This window comes from Sceloporus occidentalis, unplaced genomic scaffold, assembly GCF_023333645.1.
Source record: "Sceloporus occidentalis isolate IW3139 unplaced genomic scaffold, rSceOcc1.0.p SCAF_5, whole genome shotgun sequence".
Lineage (NCBI taxonomy): Eukaryota > Metazoa > Chordata > Lepidosauria > Squamata > Phrynosomatidae > Sceloporus > Sceloporus occidentalis.
The window spans coordinates 92,181,273-92,194,305 of NW_028316985.1; the positions used below are offsets into that span (position 1 = coordinate 92,181,273).

The 13,033-nt window shown below is 38.0% G+C and overlaps 1 protein-coding gene across 9 annotated transcripts in view; it reads right to left on the reverse strand.

Annotated features, from left to right (window-relative positions):
* SLIT2 (slit guidance ligand 2) overlaps positions 1-13,033 on the reverse strand; it is a 260,613-nt gene that overhangs the window by 26,031 nt on the left and 221,549 nt on the right. For all 9 annotated transcript variants that reach the window (XM_089524744.1, XM_089524738.1, XM_089524741.1 and 6 more), the window contains 3 exons: positions 9,563-9,687; positions 9,270-9,367; positions 4,450-4,589 (listed from right to left, as the gene is read on the reverse strand). In XM_089524744.1, coding sequence (XP_089380870.1) covers positions 4,450-4,589; positions 9,270-9,367; positions 9,563-9,687 — 363 coding nt within the window. The remainder of the gene's footprint in view (positions 1-4,449; positions 4,590-9,269; positions 9,368-9,562; positions 9,688-13,033) is intronic.

Sequence of the window (13,033 nt, forward strand, 5' to 3'; positions counted from 1 at the left end):
AGATTATCTGTGTCTCTGAAATCTGTAAAAGCAAGTCTGGCTATGACTGTCAAAGACCAGTTTTCTTTTAAAGCTACTGGTAAAAGGGGGGAAATGATCAAATTACCATAAACATATCCTAACAACTCACTTGAGCTACCAGCTGCCACATGAACAGGGATTGTCTAAATTCATATTTAGTCTATTTTAGTTTCAGTGGTTTAAGAATAAATAGTTTAAAGATTACAACCAATTGTCAGTTTTCAATTACACCACTCACAAAAACACCAAGTTTGGCCGTTACTATGATGTGATACCGGTTTCACTGAGGTGTCAGAAACAACATTTGATTGTTGAAATAAGCATCATTTGGGGAGAAAGAGTTTTTATCTGTAATGACATCTCTGTGATTAGTTACATTTTCTTTTACCAGTAGTTGATTTGCTGTTAGATTGCAAAAAAGTGAGAGTTCATGCTATAGAAAAGGTGATGAAGCAAAGGCTTAACTTTTTTCCCTTTTGCCTCAGTGTGTAAGAAAACGCAAGGAAAAGGGATCCAAAACCACAGTATGAAAAACATAAGAGCCTTCTGAAAGCTTTCAGTTATAGCTGGAGGTATCAGAAAGGATGTAGTACTGCAGAGTTGGGAGCTGTGTAGCCCTCCGTATGTTGTTGCTCTTCAACTCCCAACAGCCAACATAAGCAATGTTGGAAGATGTCATCCAACCTCTGAAGGTCTGTACAATTCCCACCTTTGTAGTAATAGGTGACTTCACTTAACATCACAGACAGTGGCTGAATGGCTGCTGTTGTCAGAACAGAGACACAACATTTCTAGATGTCCCCAGTGACTGTGCTCTGGGATGGCTGATCATGGAACCAACCAGACCAGGAAGTGACCATGAATGTTGTGTGCCTTCAAGAAATTTCTGATTTATGGCAACCCTAAAGCAAGCTGTCCTAAAGTTTTCTTGGCAAGATTTGTTCAGAGGAGGTTTGCCATTGCCATTGACCCTGGACTAAATACTAAAAAGTGTCACACAGGACCTAGTGTGAGATAAGTTTAGTTAAACTCAATAGAAACAGTGACCACAATATATCAGATTTCATTTTATTTAATTTGAAAATTGCAAAGTAAAGCCAAAAGAATTACCTTTGACACTGCTAAAATGAGGGGACTAGTAAAAAGAAAGTTGAAAAGGAATGTTCAGGGGCTAAAGGCTAAGGAAGTAAATCGTCATAAATTTCATTCTTATAGGAAAGAACAAATTATTTTAACTTTTTTCCCTCCTACTTTCAGAAAGTCATTAAAAAGTGCCATTTAAAAAAACACCTACCCACATTTCAGAACTTATTCCATGCAAAAAAAAAATGCACAGGCAAACAGAAAATAAATTCTAACATCATCCTATTTCATTGTTACCTTTTTTTCTCTAAGGTTCTGGAAAGTGCTGTTTACGTACACTGTCTTGAGTTTCTTTCTAATAATTTTGTTATGGATGCTTTTCAATCTGGTTTGCATCCTCTGCACTCCACCGAGACCACCCTTTTGAAAATTACAGATGATCTTCTCCAGACCAAATCTAAAGGCCTATATTCAGTTCTTATTCCTCTCGATCTTTCTGCAACTTTTTATACAGTTGGTCATGATCTTTTGATTTGTTCTGCTCCACGACATAGGATTTACTAATTTAGTCCTTAGTTGGTTCAGATCATATCTTTCAGATCAGTCATTTGTTGTTAATAGCTGAAGGTCAGGTATCTTCTTCTTCTTCTTCTTTTCTTTTCTTTTTTGTCACTTGCATTCCACAAAGCTCCATTTTGTTACTCCCTTTATACACCTTATCTTTAGGTAACTTCATCAGTTCATATGGTTTTCAATATCACCTTTATGCCGAGGGTGGACATGCTGGACTATAAACAGTCTTGGGACAGCTGACTTGGCCAGGCCTGTTTTGTCAAGCCATGAGTGATGGGTTATGTTATGAAAATATATTAACAGTTTGAATAAGGTATTTATCAGTAAGGGTTTACAAGCTTTTAAACTGAGCAAGTTGCTGCAACAGAAGCTAAGGAATGCGTAGGAAATTTTACGTGAGAGCTTTAGGTTTGGAGAGCTTTAGATGGGAAATAGATAAATCTGGTAGACATTGTGCTAAGGAATAACTATAAGTATACTCATAATATAGTTTATAAAAGTGATTATTATAATAGAATAATATTGATGTGTTATTTGTTATGGAGCTATAATATGGTTTATGATTTGATTTGATTTGTTTGATTATAACCAAACCATAAGGGGCCTTGTAAGATATATGGACATATTACTGGATGCACTTAAAGGGCTTGTTTGGAGGGTAGTTTGTTAAAGATATATAATATGATAAAAGGTTGATTAAGGACATTGTTGATGAGATTGTTATTGTTTGGATTGTTAGATTAGCCTACAGTTTAAAAGGTAGTATTTTAATAATAGATGTTTAAAATATAAGTGAAATGTATTGTTAATAAATGTTGTATATGGACTCCCAGGCAGAGGGAAGAAATGTACCAGGGTGCGCACAGAACCAGGCATAACAGTTTCAAAGTTATTGTGTCTAAGGAATGTAGGAATGGTGCAATCTTCTAAGTGTATCATCTGGTGTTATGAACATGTGGCAGTTACCATCTATGTCATGGGAATGAATCAAGTGCGAGAAGTTCTGAATCAAACCAACCAATTGTATGGATCCATGAACTTGGGAGGAGAGATTGTGAAAATACACTATAAATGCCCAGGAGGGATTTGTAACACTAAAGCCGGGCAGGGCCTGCCTGTGATGTTTTCTTTACTGTCAATAAACTTTCTGTTTGACTTTATGTCTTGGATCTGCTTTATTGTCTGAAGGGGAGCATTCATGCAGCTGCTCCTGACAACCTTTCCCAATTCCAAATAGCTCTGAACTGCCAACATGTTGAAATTGCTTTCCATGTCCTACACAGGACACAATTGCTTTATAAAGTAAATAGTGACAATACAGATTCAAACAATGGTGTGTTGGGGTCATACTGGGAACTGTGTACAGCCCACAGTATGTGTTTGCCAACCTTGTTTTAGAGTTATCTGCAACTAAGCAAGCTTATACCTTGATCTCTTCTCTGTTATCTTGGATGGAGTCTGATAGCTTTTCCTCCACTCAGTATAAATAAAGTGGCTCTACATGGGTGATAAAATGTTTGGCATTGGCAGACAATTGTACTGATCTATCCTTTAGCTTTGCTTGGGAAAGCAAGCAAGAAGTTACAAAGCCACAGCATTCAAGAGAGTTGGGTTCTTTCCTAGCATCCAAGTTGGAGGGTAGGAATGGATATAGAGTCTAAGGCTTTCAATAAGTCTATTACCAGGAAAAGTAAATTATAAACTTGTTAAAAGATAGTGCTTAAAAAGTTTTAGACAAACTTTATATCTATTTGATCCTTGGATTTTGTGATATGTATGGGGTGAATAAAAAAAATTAGGAATATAGTTTCTTTTGCCAAACACAAAACAACCCGAGCTTGCAATGTTTCAGTATTTTTTCTTATCTCTATACCAAATAAAATAAAATAAAATAAAATAAAATAAAATAAAATAAAGTTCTTCTTTGATACAGCTTATCTTCTTTCTCCATACCCAAACTCCACAGTAAAATAAAAACAAGATATTTCTTATCTTATCAGTATACCAGCACCACAACACTTCTAATCATCAATGAAAAGTGGGGGTAGAACAGTAGTGATCTAGGCCAATTGTTTGTCATCCCAGCCTTGACACTAGCATGCCAGCTGATTGGCCAGAAGACCTTTGTGCTCTTCGAAATCTGTGTTGGATCAGTTGATTTGATAAGAACACACTGATTGGATCTCTATGTTTCTTTTCTGACTCCATTGCTCCACCTGCTGACTTTTGAACATGGACATCTTCAAATGACACATGTTAGCCACAGTTCACCAGGTCAGCAAATGTCATTTTTATTTCCACTTTTCTTAAAGTATCCTGTTCACAACCCTAAACTATAAAATAAACCTTTAAACTTGTGCAGTGTTTGAAACGGAGGATACAATTCATGCAGAAGAACTCCAGTGTGTGAAAATCTGGAGTGAATTCATGTGTCAAGCAACACACTCAAAATGGCTTATTTTGATCATGCCTGTTTCTGAGAATTAGATCTTAAATATTTCCAGTGCTATGTGTTCAACCATAAATTTGTCGAAAAGAGGGCTTTTCCTACTTCAGTATTTTACATTTGTCATACAAGATATGCATCTTCTTACCAAGCAGTATTTTTAAATGCCAGACATGTCAGCAAAATGAAGAGCTAAATGAACAGAATCCTAAAATATATTAAAAAGAATCATTATGCCAATTGGACTAAAAGAAAAGCAAATCAAAGGCATATCTTTAGAGAGACACTGATAAGTTACTGATAAGTTTTATTTTCTTTTTTCCTACCTGTGTATTCAGGTGCACAAAGGCAAGTATAGTTGTTAATTCCATCTATACAGGTAGAATTATTTTCACAATCATTATCTTCACAATCGTCAATATTCACTTCACAGTTTTCCCCTTCAAATCCATCAGGACAGGCACACCTGTAAATGAAAAGAGCACACTAACTTGTCAACAAAGCTATAAGCCAAATATAGAACCAGAATCTTTGGCCTGTTACAGACTGCCAAAATAAAGCTGCTTCAGGTCTCTTTGGAGGTATGCCATTTAAATGATGCATGGGTCCTAAGAGTCCGGAGGTCGTGCCAAAGCCACACTCCATTCCTAAGCACTGGAGTGCAGCTTTGGTGCAGCTTCCGGATTCTTAGGATGCATGCATCATTTAAACAGCATACCTCCAAAGAGACCCGAAGCAGCTTTATTTTGGCAGTCTGTAACAGGCCTTTGTGTGTTTTTTCCCAACCTTTTCAAGCTTTTTTTTTTTTAACAAACTGTAATTCAGATCTTCCTTTTGCCAGAAGGTGAACATTTCATACCACCAGGAAAAATGTCTCTAACCATTTTTCTACTGGCTACTTTGAATTTTTTTTTCTTTTCTTGCCTTTAATCAGATCCATACTGCAGTTCTGTGTCTTTGACCAAGTTCTGAGGACTAGACTTTACTGGTGTGGTTAGAGCTCGCCTAACAGAATACCTCTTTCTCATCTTAAAAAAAAAAGTAAGAAGTAGAAACCACAAAAGAAGTAAGAAGTAACATAAGTAGTGCAAGTAACTGGCACCACCAATGTTCACTCTGTCCTGATCTTTCTCAGAATCCTTCAGCTGAGGAGGTAGAGAAAGAAGAGCATACAGGAAACCTGGAGGCCAAAGTGTTTGAACATTCAACCATGTGACTCTGCACCTATATTCTATCGTGTTACAGTTCAGATATAGCTTTACTGCATTAGCAAGAACCTGGCCCTAGTGAATTAGTCACATGTGGTATTTATCTCTGTCTAAGGATTTGCACACTGCCATACAAAATGTCAGAATGACATTAGATTTGGTACCAGGCAAGTCTCCATGCCCTGGAGGTGGGGCATTCTAATCCAGCACAAACAAGAAGGCATTCTGAATTAACACCCCTTCTTAAAGTCTGGAGGTTACTTCAGTATTCAAATAGGTTCAACTGTGAGGAGATGGTGCTTAAGATTCCCAGGTGCCAAGACATTTAGGGCTTTAAATATAGGCATCAGCACTTTTAAATTTACTTGGAAATGGATTGGCTAGCCTTTTAAGAACTAGCATGATGTGTTGCCATCATCAGGTTCTATTAAGTTATTTCAGTTTCTGAGCTATTTCAAAGGCACCGGTACTTATAGTAAATTAAAATATCTTGTTTCTACCCCAACCTTAAGCAGTGAACAGTGCTCCTTGTCAAAGGTGGCACTTGGATATCCAGTGACAAGGCTAGATAATTAGCAAACATCCCCAGAGGATACAGTTGATTGCTCCAAGAAAATATTGTCCCATTCAGATCAGGATGGACAACATCAACTAACAGTTTTTCCCTCCTGTTGGAAAGAAGTTTTAGTTTATTGGTCATAACTTTGGAATTACTCAATCCACACAGTAACTTAATACTTCCAGAAGTTGTGAAATGATACTTCTCCTTACTCAAAACCTCTGCATAATCTTCATTCAGAGGTTTGAGGAAAGTGTTAAGCAACATAAGGAATCAAATGATTTTGTTTGATTCTGTAATGTACTGTAAGTGCCATCAGGCTAAACAGTAGTTACCCAGTACCAGTTCCTGAAATGGTTCATTCAAATAGGATTAAAAAATACAGTGAAATTTAGTACCCAGTCTGGACGTATTGAGAATGATACTACAGTTGATGGAACTGATAGCTGCTGAGAAGCCCAGGATAAATCACTCAAGCAATTTTCCCAGGAAAGGTCACCCCAAGGTGATTGACAGTATCTTGGTTCCAAATCCAGATCTGAAGTCAGTTAAAAAGTAAGCAGGATAACCAGTTTCATCCAAGAATACCAGCAGTTTCATGACTACCACATCTTCAAGCTCCCTGCCAGTGGTGTCACCGGATTTGGTGACACCCAGTGTAGGGGGAGGCTGCTGGGGGGAACAGAAGTGGCCTGCCCTGCCACCTTGGCCACCACATCCCTAGGCAGGGAACTGGGCTGGTGAAAAAGCCAAGAGGGGTGTGCTCACCCCTCCACCAAAATGGGAGGATGCCACGTTCTGTGAGGTGCCACCTGGTGTGCTCTGAAATCCCTGAATCCGCCCAGTGATGCTACTGCCATACAAATCTGTCCCTGTCCAAAATGTTTTTTATTTATTTATTTATTTTTGCAATCAACTTGCCACTGCTAAAATCTACACCCAATTGCTTTAGGAATGGTTCTTTAGGAATGAAACCACCTGTTTCAAGATTACTAGGATTAAAAAACCCTGAAAGCAAGAATTTTTAATCTAGCCAGTCATTCCTTTTGCTAGACAAGGACTGGGGAATCTGTAGTGCAAACATTATATGTAATCTTCTACCTAATTTGCTCCTATAGAAAGGATAACAGGGGAGAGGGGCCAACTGTGCACAGTTGCTGAATACCTCCTAGCAATGATAAATTATGCACTATATTGTTATGTGTGGATGCTACTTCATTTTTTTCTGTCAGTAAAGAGAAAAATACCCTGTTCTCCAGTCATCTGTTTAAGTGATCCCCCATTACTGCAAGGAATAGCAACCATTAATCATCCTACGAAAGAAGACTTTGGAAGCTTCCACAGCATTCAACTACAGAAATATCTAGACAAAGATGGATCCAAAGAAGTATGGGTACAAATTTAATTTTGTATAATTTATCTAAGATTTTTCTCTAAACGTGTAAATTTTTCCATGTATGAAATGGAAACAATGTGAGATTTTTTAAAAAAAACAACAACTAGGAGTGATTTAAAATTGACAGATATGTATGGCAGGCAAGTACAACATGGCATTCTGCATGCTGGAGCTATTGGATCTATTGGACTGAATACACTGGTTTGGATATTCAATATATCTATTAGACATACCTATGGGATTTGGTTGATGTGGATGGGAGACATTTGTTTCAGTTCATTTTTGAAGAATTTGCCAAAATTTGGAAAAATAAGCCCTTCAAATTTTGTGATTCATTTTTTAAAAATTGTCAGGTGCCTTGAGTTCCAATTTTGGGAGAAAGGCAGATTCATCACCACCACCACCACCACCACCACCACCTCATTATCATCATCTGGGCATTTTATCATCCATTTGTGTCACTTAGCAGCTTTGCTGCTATTTTTCACATTACTACTAGAACTGTTAAACACAGGAATTGTTCACAAACATAGTTCAGAATGGAAGGAGTCTAAAACTACTAAAAATCTGAAGCAAATAGCAAATACAGTGGTACCTCGGGATACGAAATACCCAGGTTACGAAATTTTCGGGATACGAAAAAATCCCATAGGGAATTATTGTTCCGGGTTACGAATGTTTTTTCGGGTTACGAAAAAACTTTTGGTGCTTTTTTCGGCTTTTTCGCACGGAATCGCGGCTTTTCCCCATTAGCGCCTATGGCAATTCGGCTTACGAAGGCTTTTCGGGTTACGAAAGCGGCCGCGGAACGAATTAATTTCGTAACCCGAGGCACCACTGTAGTGTACTTTAAGTAGCAACACTGTTTCACCTCTTGCACAGCCACCATTAGAACTGGTTCTGCAATTCCTTAGTTCATCTAAGCAGGACTTTCAAAAGTTGTAGCCCATTAAGGAATGAATGTATATTCACATATACTTATACACATATATAGTGCCGAAACCTTGTACTTAAGGAATTTTGTTTATGTGTGACAGGGGTTGTATTATTTATTTGTGGGTGGGTGTGGGTGCTAGTGACAATATGCATTTATAGCTGAACAACAAGATTAGCTAATATTCAAGGTACCCTTATTAATTTGTCCTGCATACGCTCCACTGAAACAGTGTGTTCTGGAGTGCTTCTTATTAATTTAAGTTCTCTGAAACTGTGATTAAAACACTAATTTGCTAGTCTCTTAAAATGTTTCATATTAATTTCAAACAGAAAACAATTCAACCTTTGGTCAGAATTTTAAAAAAGGAGGATAATTTCTTAATGAATAGCAGGAATCAAGAGTGTCTCTAACCAGTGAGAAGAATGGATCAGCATTCTTATTTGAAATTATTGGATCCACTTATTAAAGAACACTATTTCATAATTCATGAGTTACATCTGGGGCACTTGTACTGTGTGATTAAATAACTCTAGATTAAAAATGCTCACAGCATGTTTATCTACTGGCATGCTGGTTTGGCAATGAATCATTAATTTTCTGTTTCTCTGGGATTTACATCTGATCATTTACAGGCTGTCTGTTGATATAACACACAGAACAACAGCTGAATTGTGAGACTTTTCAGCAGGGATTTAGCTAGCTATTAATTAGCATAATAGAGTCAACACCACGATGTCTTGCCCTGTTATGCCTTGACTAATAACAACGTATTTTAAAAAAAGAAAAACTTTCAGGGCACACTAAGCTCATTGATGTTACTTGGTTTCCTGAATGCTACAGAAACCTTGAAAGAACTGGCACTGTGTGTTTGTGCTTATCAATACACATCACTTCGTCTCATTACTTTATGAGATCAAAGATTAATAGCATACACAGACTTCCTCCCCCTGTTTTTTTTTTGGGGGGGGGGTATGTTCAACAAGTCTTTCAAACTCAGTAGGACATCACTTCTGGGCGTCTATTTTTTTCTTTTTAAAAAAACTTACCAAAATCCATCCTTTTCACCTTCTTTTAAGTGACAAGTCCCCCCTTGTTTACAAGGGTTGCTAATGCAGGCATGAATTGGAACATCACAGTCTTGGCCCTAGGAATAAAACAACAAAAAAGTGAGATTGTGTAGAAGGAAAGCAAACTGGTAACAGGAAATATTATATATTTCTTCAATCTATTGATACTTGCAGTCTATTGATACAATGTAAAACAATGTGAGGGCTTGTTCATAAAACTGGCTCATAAAAAATTCAAATAAAACAAACCAGCTTCTTATATTTTTCCATACCTTGAAACCATAGGGACAAGAGCATCTGTAGAAATCTACAGCATCATTATTACAGGTTCCATCATTTTTGCATGGATTTGATAAGCAGGGACTACATTTGGCAAGAATACTGATATCCACTGGACCTTCAAATAAACATAAATTCATAGTCAGCAACACAGGCCTGTCATTATTCGTATCACACATGTTTCTATTTAGACTGAGTCAGCAGTCTTTGACTAGAACAACGTTTCCGAGGCTCTACTTGCACAACCTGTCAATGCTTAGGCAATATGAGAGAACACTGGTTGTCTTTTATTTTGGATGAATACCAGCCTGATCAGCCTGCCAATCTTGCTATATATACACAAAACAATAGATTCCAATTGGGTTTGTGTAGCCTAATATTAAGACATGATCTCTGAAGTCTGTAATTCAAATATCATAAGTTACAACTGATAAACGACTCACACCATTAAGAGGGAGATGTCCAACAAGACCGTATATGATAATTGAACACACCAAGTATGGCATACAATTTCATATATTTATGACCTGGACATATGTATGGGGAAGGAAGAAGGTGCCTCAGTGGCTCAAAACTTCGATCAAACTGTGATCAAGAAACTAATACATTCATAGAGTGTTCAACTGATATTTCTACAAAAGTTGGACAATACCTTTATTTGGATTAACCAAGAAGTGCCATAAACAGAGTACATTTCGGTTGATCCTAATAAACCTATTGTCCACCCCTGGATGTTGTATTTCTTTTTCTATTTCACACACCAGCACAGCTATGATTGCTTTTGATGTTGCTTCACCGGTGCACTACTAGACAGGGAATTGTTAAGTCACCACCTTCTCCTGATCCTCTGGTTGGGTCATTAAAAAAAAGAAAGAAATTAGATGTTTTCCCACAGCTTCTTGCTGATGAATACAGACTTCTCAAAAGGGGCACTGTCCTTTTTAAGACAAGTTATGTGCAACTTATGTGACAAAGAATGGAAAGATAGGCATTCTGATTTTTCAGTGCATGATAGTGCAGAAAGTCTTTACTGTATTAAAACTAAAAATAGTAATGGGTCTGTCACCAAATTATCTCTGTATTTACTTCCAAATACACATTGGAAGTTTGCTGGGAAAATTGATAATTGGTGTATGGTGGGGTTGTAAATATGGGGCCACTTGGCAGGTAGCGGGGGGGATTATGGTGAACACCTCTGGCATCCATTTGGTGAAGGGGAGGACTCTGGACCTGCCTCTTTAAGTCACGGCACCTGGAGGTGGGGTGGGGAAGGAAACTACTCTTAAGACAGGTCTGGGGGCTGTGTCCTCACTTTAAGTCATGGGACTTGGTGGACGGATTCCCCAGGTTTGCCTTCCACCAGTGGGATGGCTGGGAAGCAGCTCAGATATTGGGTTGTCCATGGGCTCTGGTGTTTGTCTGGGAGAACTGGAGATCTGGGGGAGACCCAGGCTGCCCTCCCTTTTGCTCCTCACAGAGTTCGCCACAGTTAAATAGGTCAATATGCTAATAAAATGGCCCTTATTCAACCCATTTTTGTGTGTGTGTCTGGACTCTTTAGTTCCATGGTGGGTTGGCAAGTCTTTTTTCCCCACATACGGTGGATACTGCCTGCTTCAATGTCTATATTATATGGAAGCTAAAAGATACTTGTTCCAAGTATCTGTAGGTTTTGTGGAACAAACATTAGGCTGAGACTACAGACAAGACTAGTTTGCCTGAAGGACCTGTTACTGCTAACATCAAGGAAAGGGCTGCTATCTCCACACAATGACAGAATACTGTAGGAACAATGGGCTAAATCCAATGTATTAGTCTCAGAATAGAGACACTGAATCAATGAAATGCATGTAAGTAAGTTTGCCAAGAAATGTTCAGAGGGGGGCTGCCCTTGCCTTTCTCTGAGCCTGAGATTGTGGCTTGCCCAAGGTCACCCAGTATAAGGGAAGAGGGTTTAACTGTTTTACTGTTGCCATAGTTCTGACAAAAACTGCTTCTGGGAGGATGTGTGAATGGAACTCTCATTGATATCAGTAGCTTTTTGATGGGACTTTAGCAGTCCCAATATTGACTAAAAATTCAAGGTATTTGATGTCAGTTGTATTTTAACCCTACATTGTCATGAAGCAATATGTGGTTTAAGAGAATATCAATTCCCATAGCTATGCACAATTGTGACAACACAGTTGTTGTTAACTGCTTTTGAGTTGACTATCAATGAGACCCCTGTCTTCAACTGTTCTGCTCAGATCCTGCATTGCTCCAGGCTGTGGCTTCCCTGATTGACTCTGCCATATAGTATGCAGTCTTCCTCTCTTTCTACTGCTGCCTTTTCTAGACTTTTCTAAAGAGTCATTCATTCTTATGATGTGGCCAAAATGTGACAGTCTCAGTTTGGTCATCTTGGCTTCCAGTGAGAGTTCAGGCCTGATCTGTTCTGGGACTCGTTTGTCTTTCTGGCCATCCATAGTATTCTCAGAAATCTTCTTCAGCAACACATCTCACATGAATTGATTTTCTTTCTGTAAGCATTTTTCACTGTCTAGCCTTCACATCTGGATATGGTGATGGGGAATATTATGGCTTGAATTATCCTGACTTTAGTGTTAAGTTTTATATTTTTGCACTTTAGGATCTTGTCTAGTTCTTTCATAGCTGCCCTTCCGAGTACCAGTCTTCTTCTGATTTTCTGACTGCAATCTCCACTCTCATCATTGATTGATTCAAGGTAGGAGAACTCTTTTACTATTTATGTTTCTTCATCATCTAAACTGAATTATGTAAATTTTCCGTACCCATTATTTTCGTTTTCTTAATGCTCAGCATTAAGCCTGTCTTAGCACTTTTCTCTTTGACTTCCTTTAGCAATTGTTTTAAGTCTTTGTTACTGTCTGCTAGTAGTGACAATACAATACACACCAGCAATGCATACCAAAATGTGGTGACAATGTTATACACAGCATTTAGATCAGTATTAAGAGAACCCTCTGCCAATTATGAAAAGCAAGTCTGTCCTATTTATCAGTCTGCCAGTTGTGAGCCCTCCACAACTCATACTTGAGGAAATGATCGCCGGGAAGATCTGCATCAGGCACTCTAGTTGTGCTTTACTTTCCTTTGACTGGAGCCAATGTTAGCATCATTTTGACACCAAGTTAAAATCTGGCTGTTTATCTAGGATTTTGGAATTTGTTTATCACAGTGACTGTGTAAATACTGAATTAGCTTGTAAGATTTTATTTTAATTATGCTGAATTGTTTTAAACTGTTTCAGCTGCTTAAAAAACCCTTTAAAGCTCTTTTATTGAATGGATTCCACCATGAGATCTTCAGATATAGACATGGGCCAAAATGGTTAATTAATGTTTCTGCATGATCAAAAGAAAACCCCACCACTGTACAAAGAAAGATAAAGAAGATCATAGTGTTTCTGACGGTTACAAATGAAGATTTCTAAAGGGCTT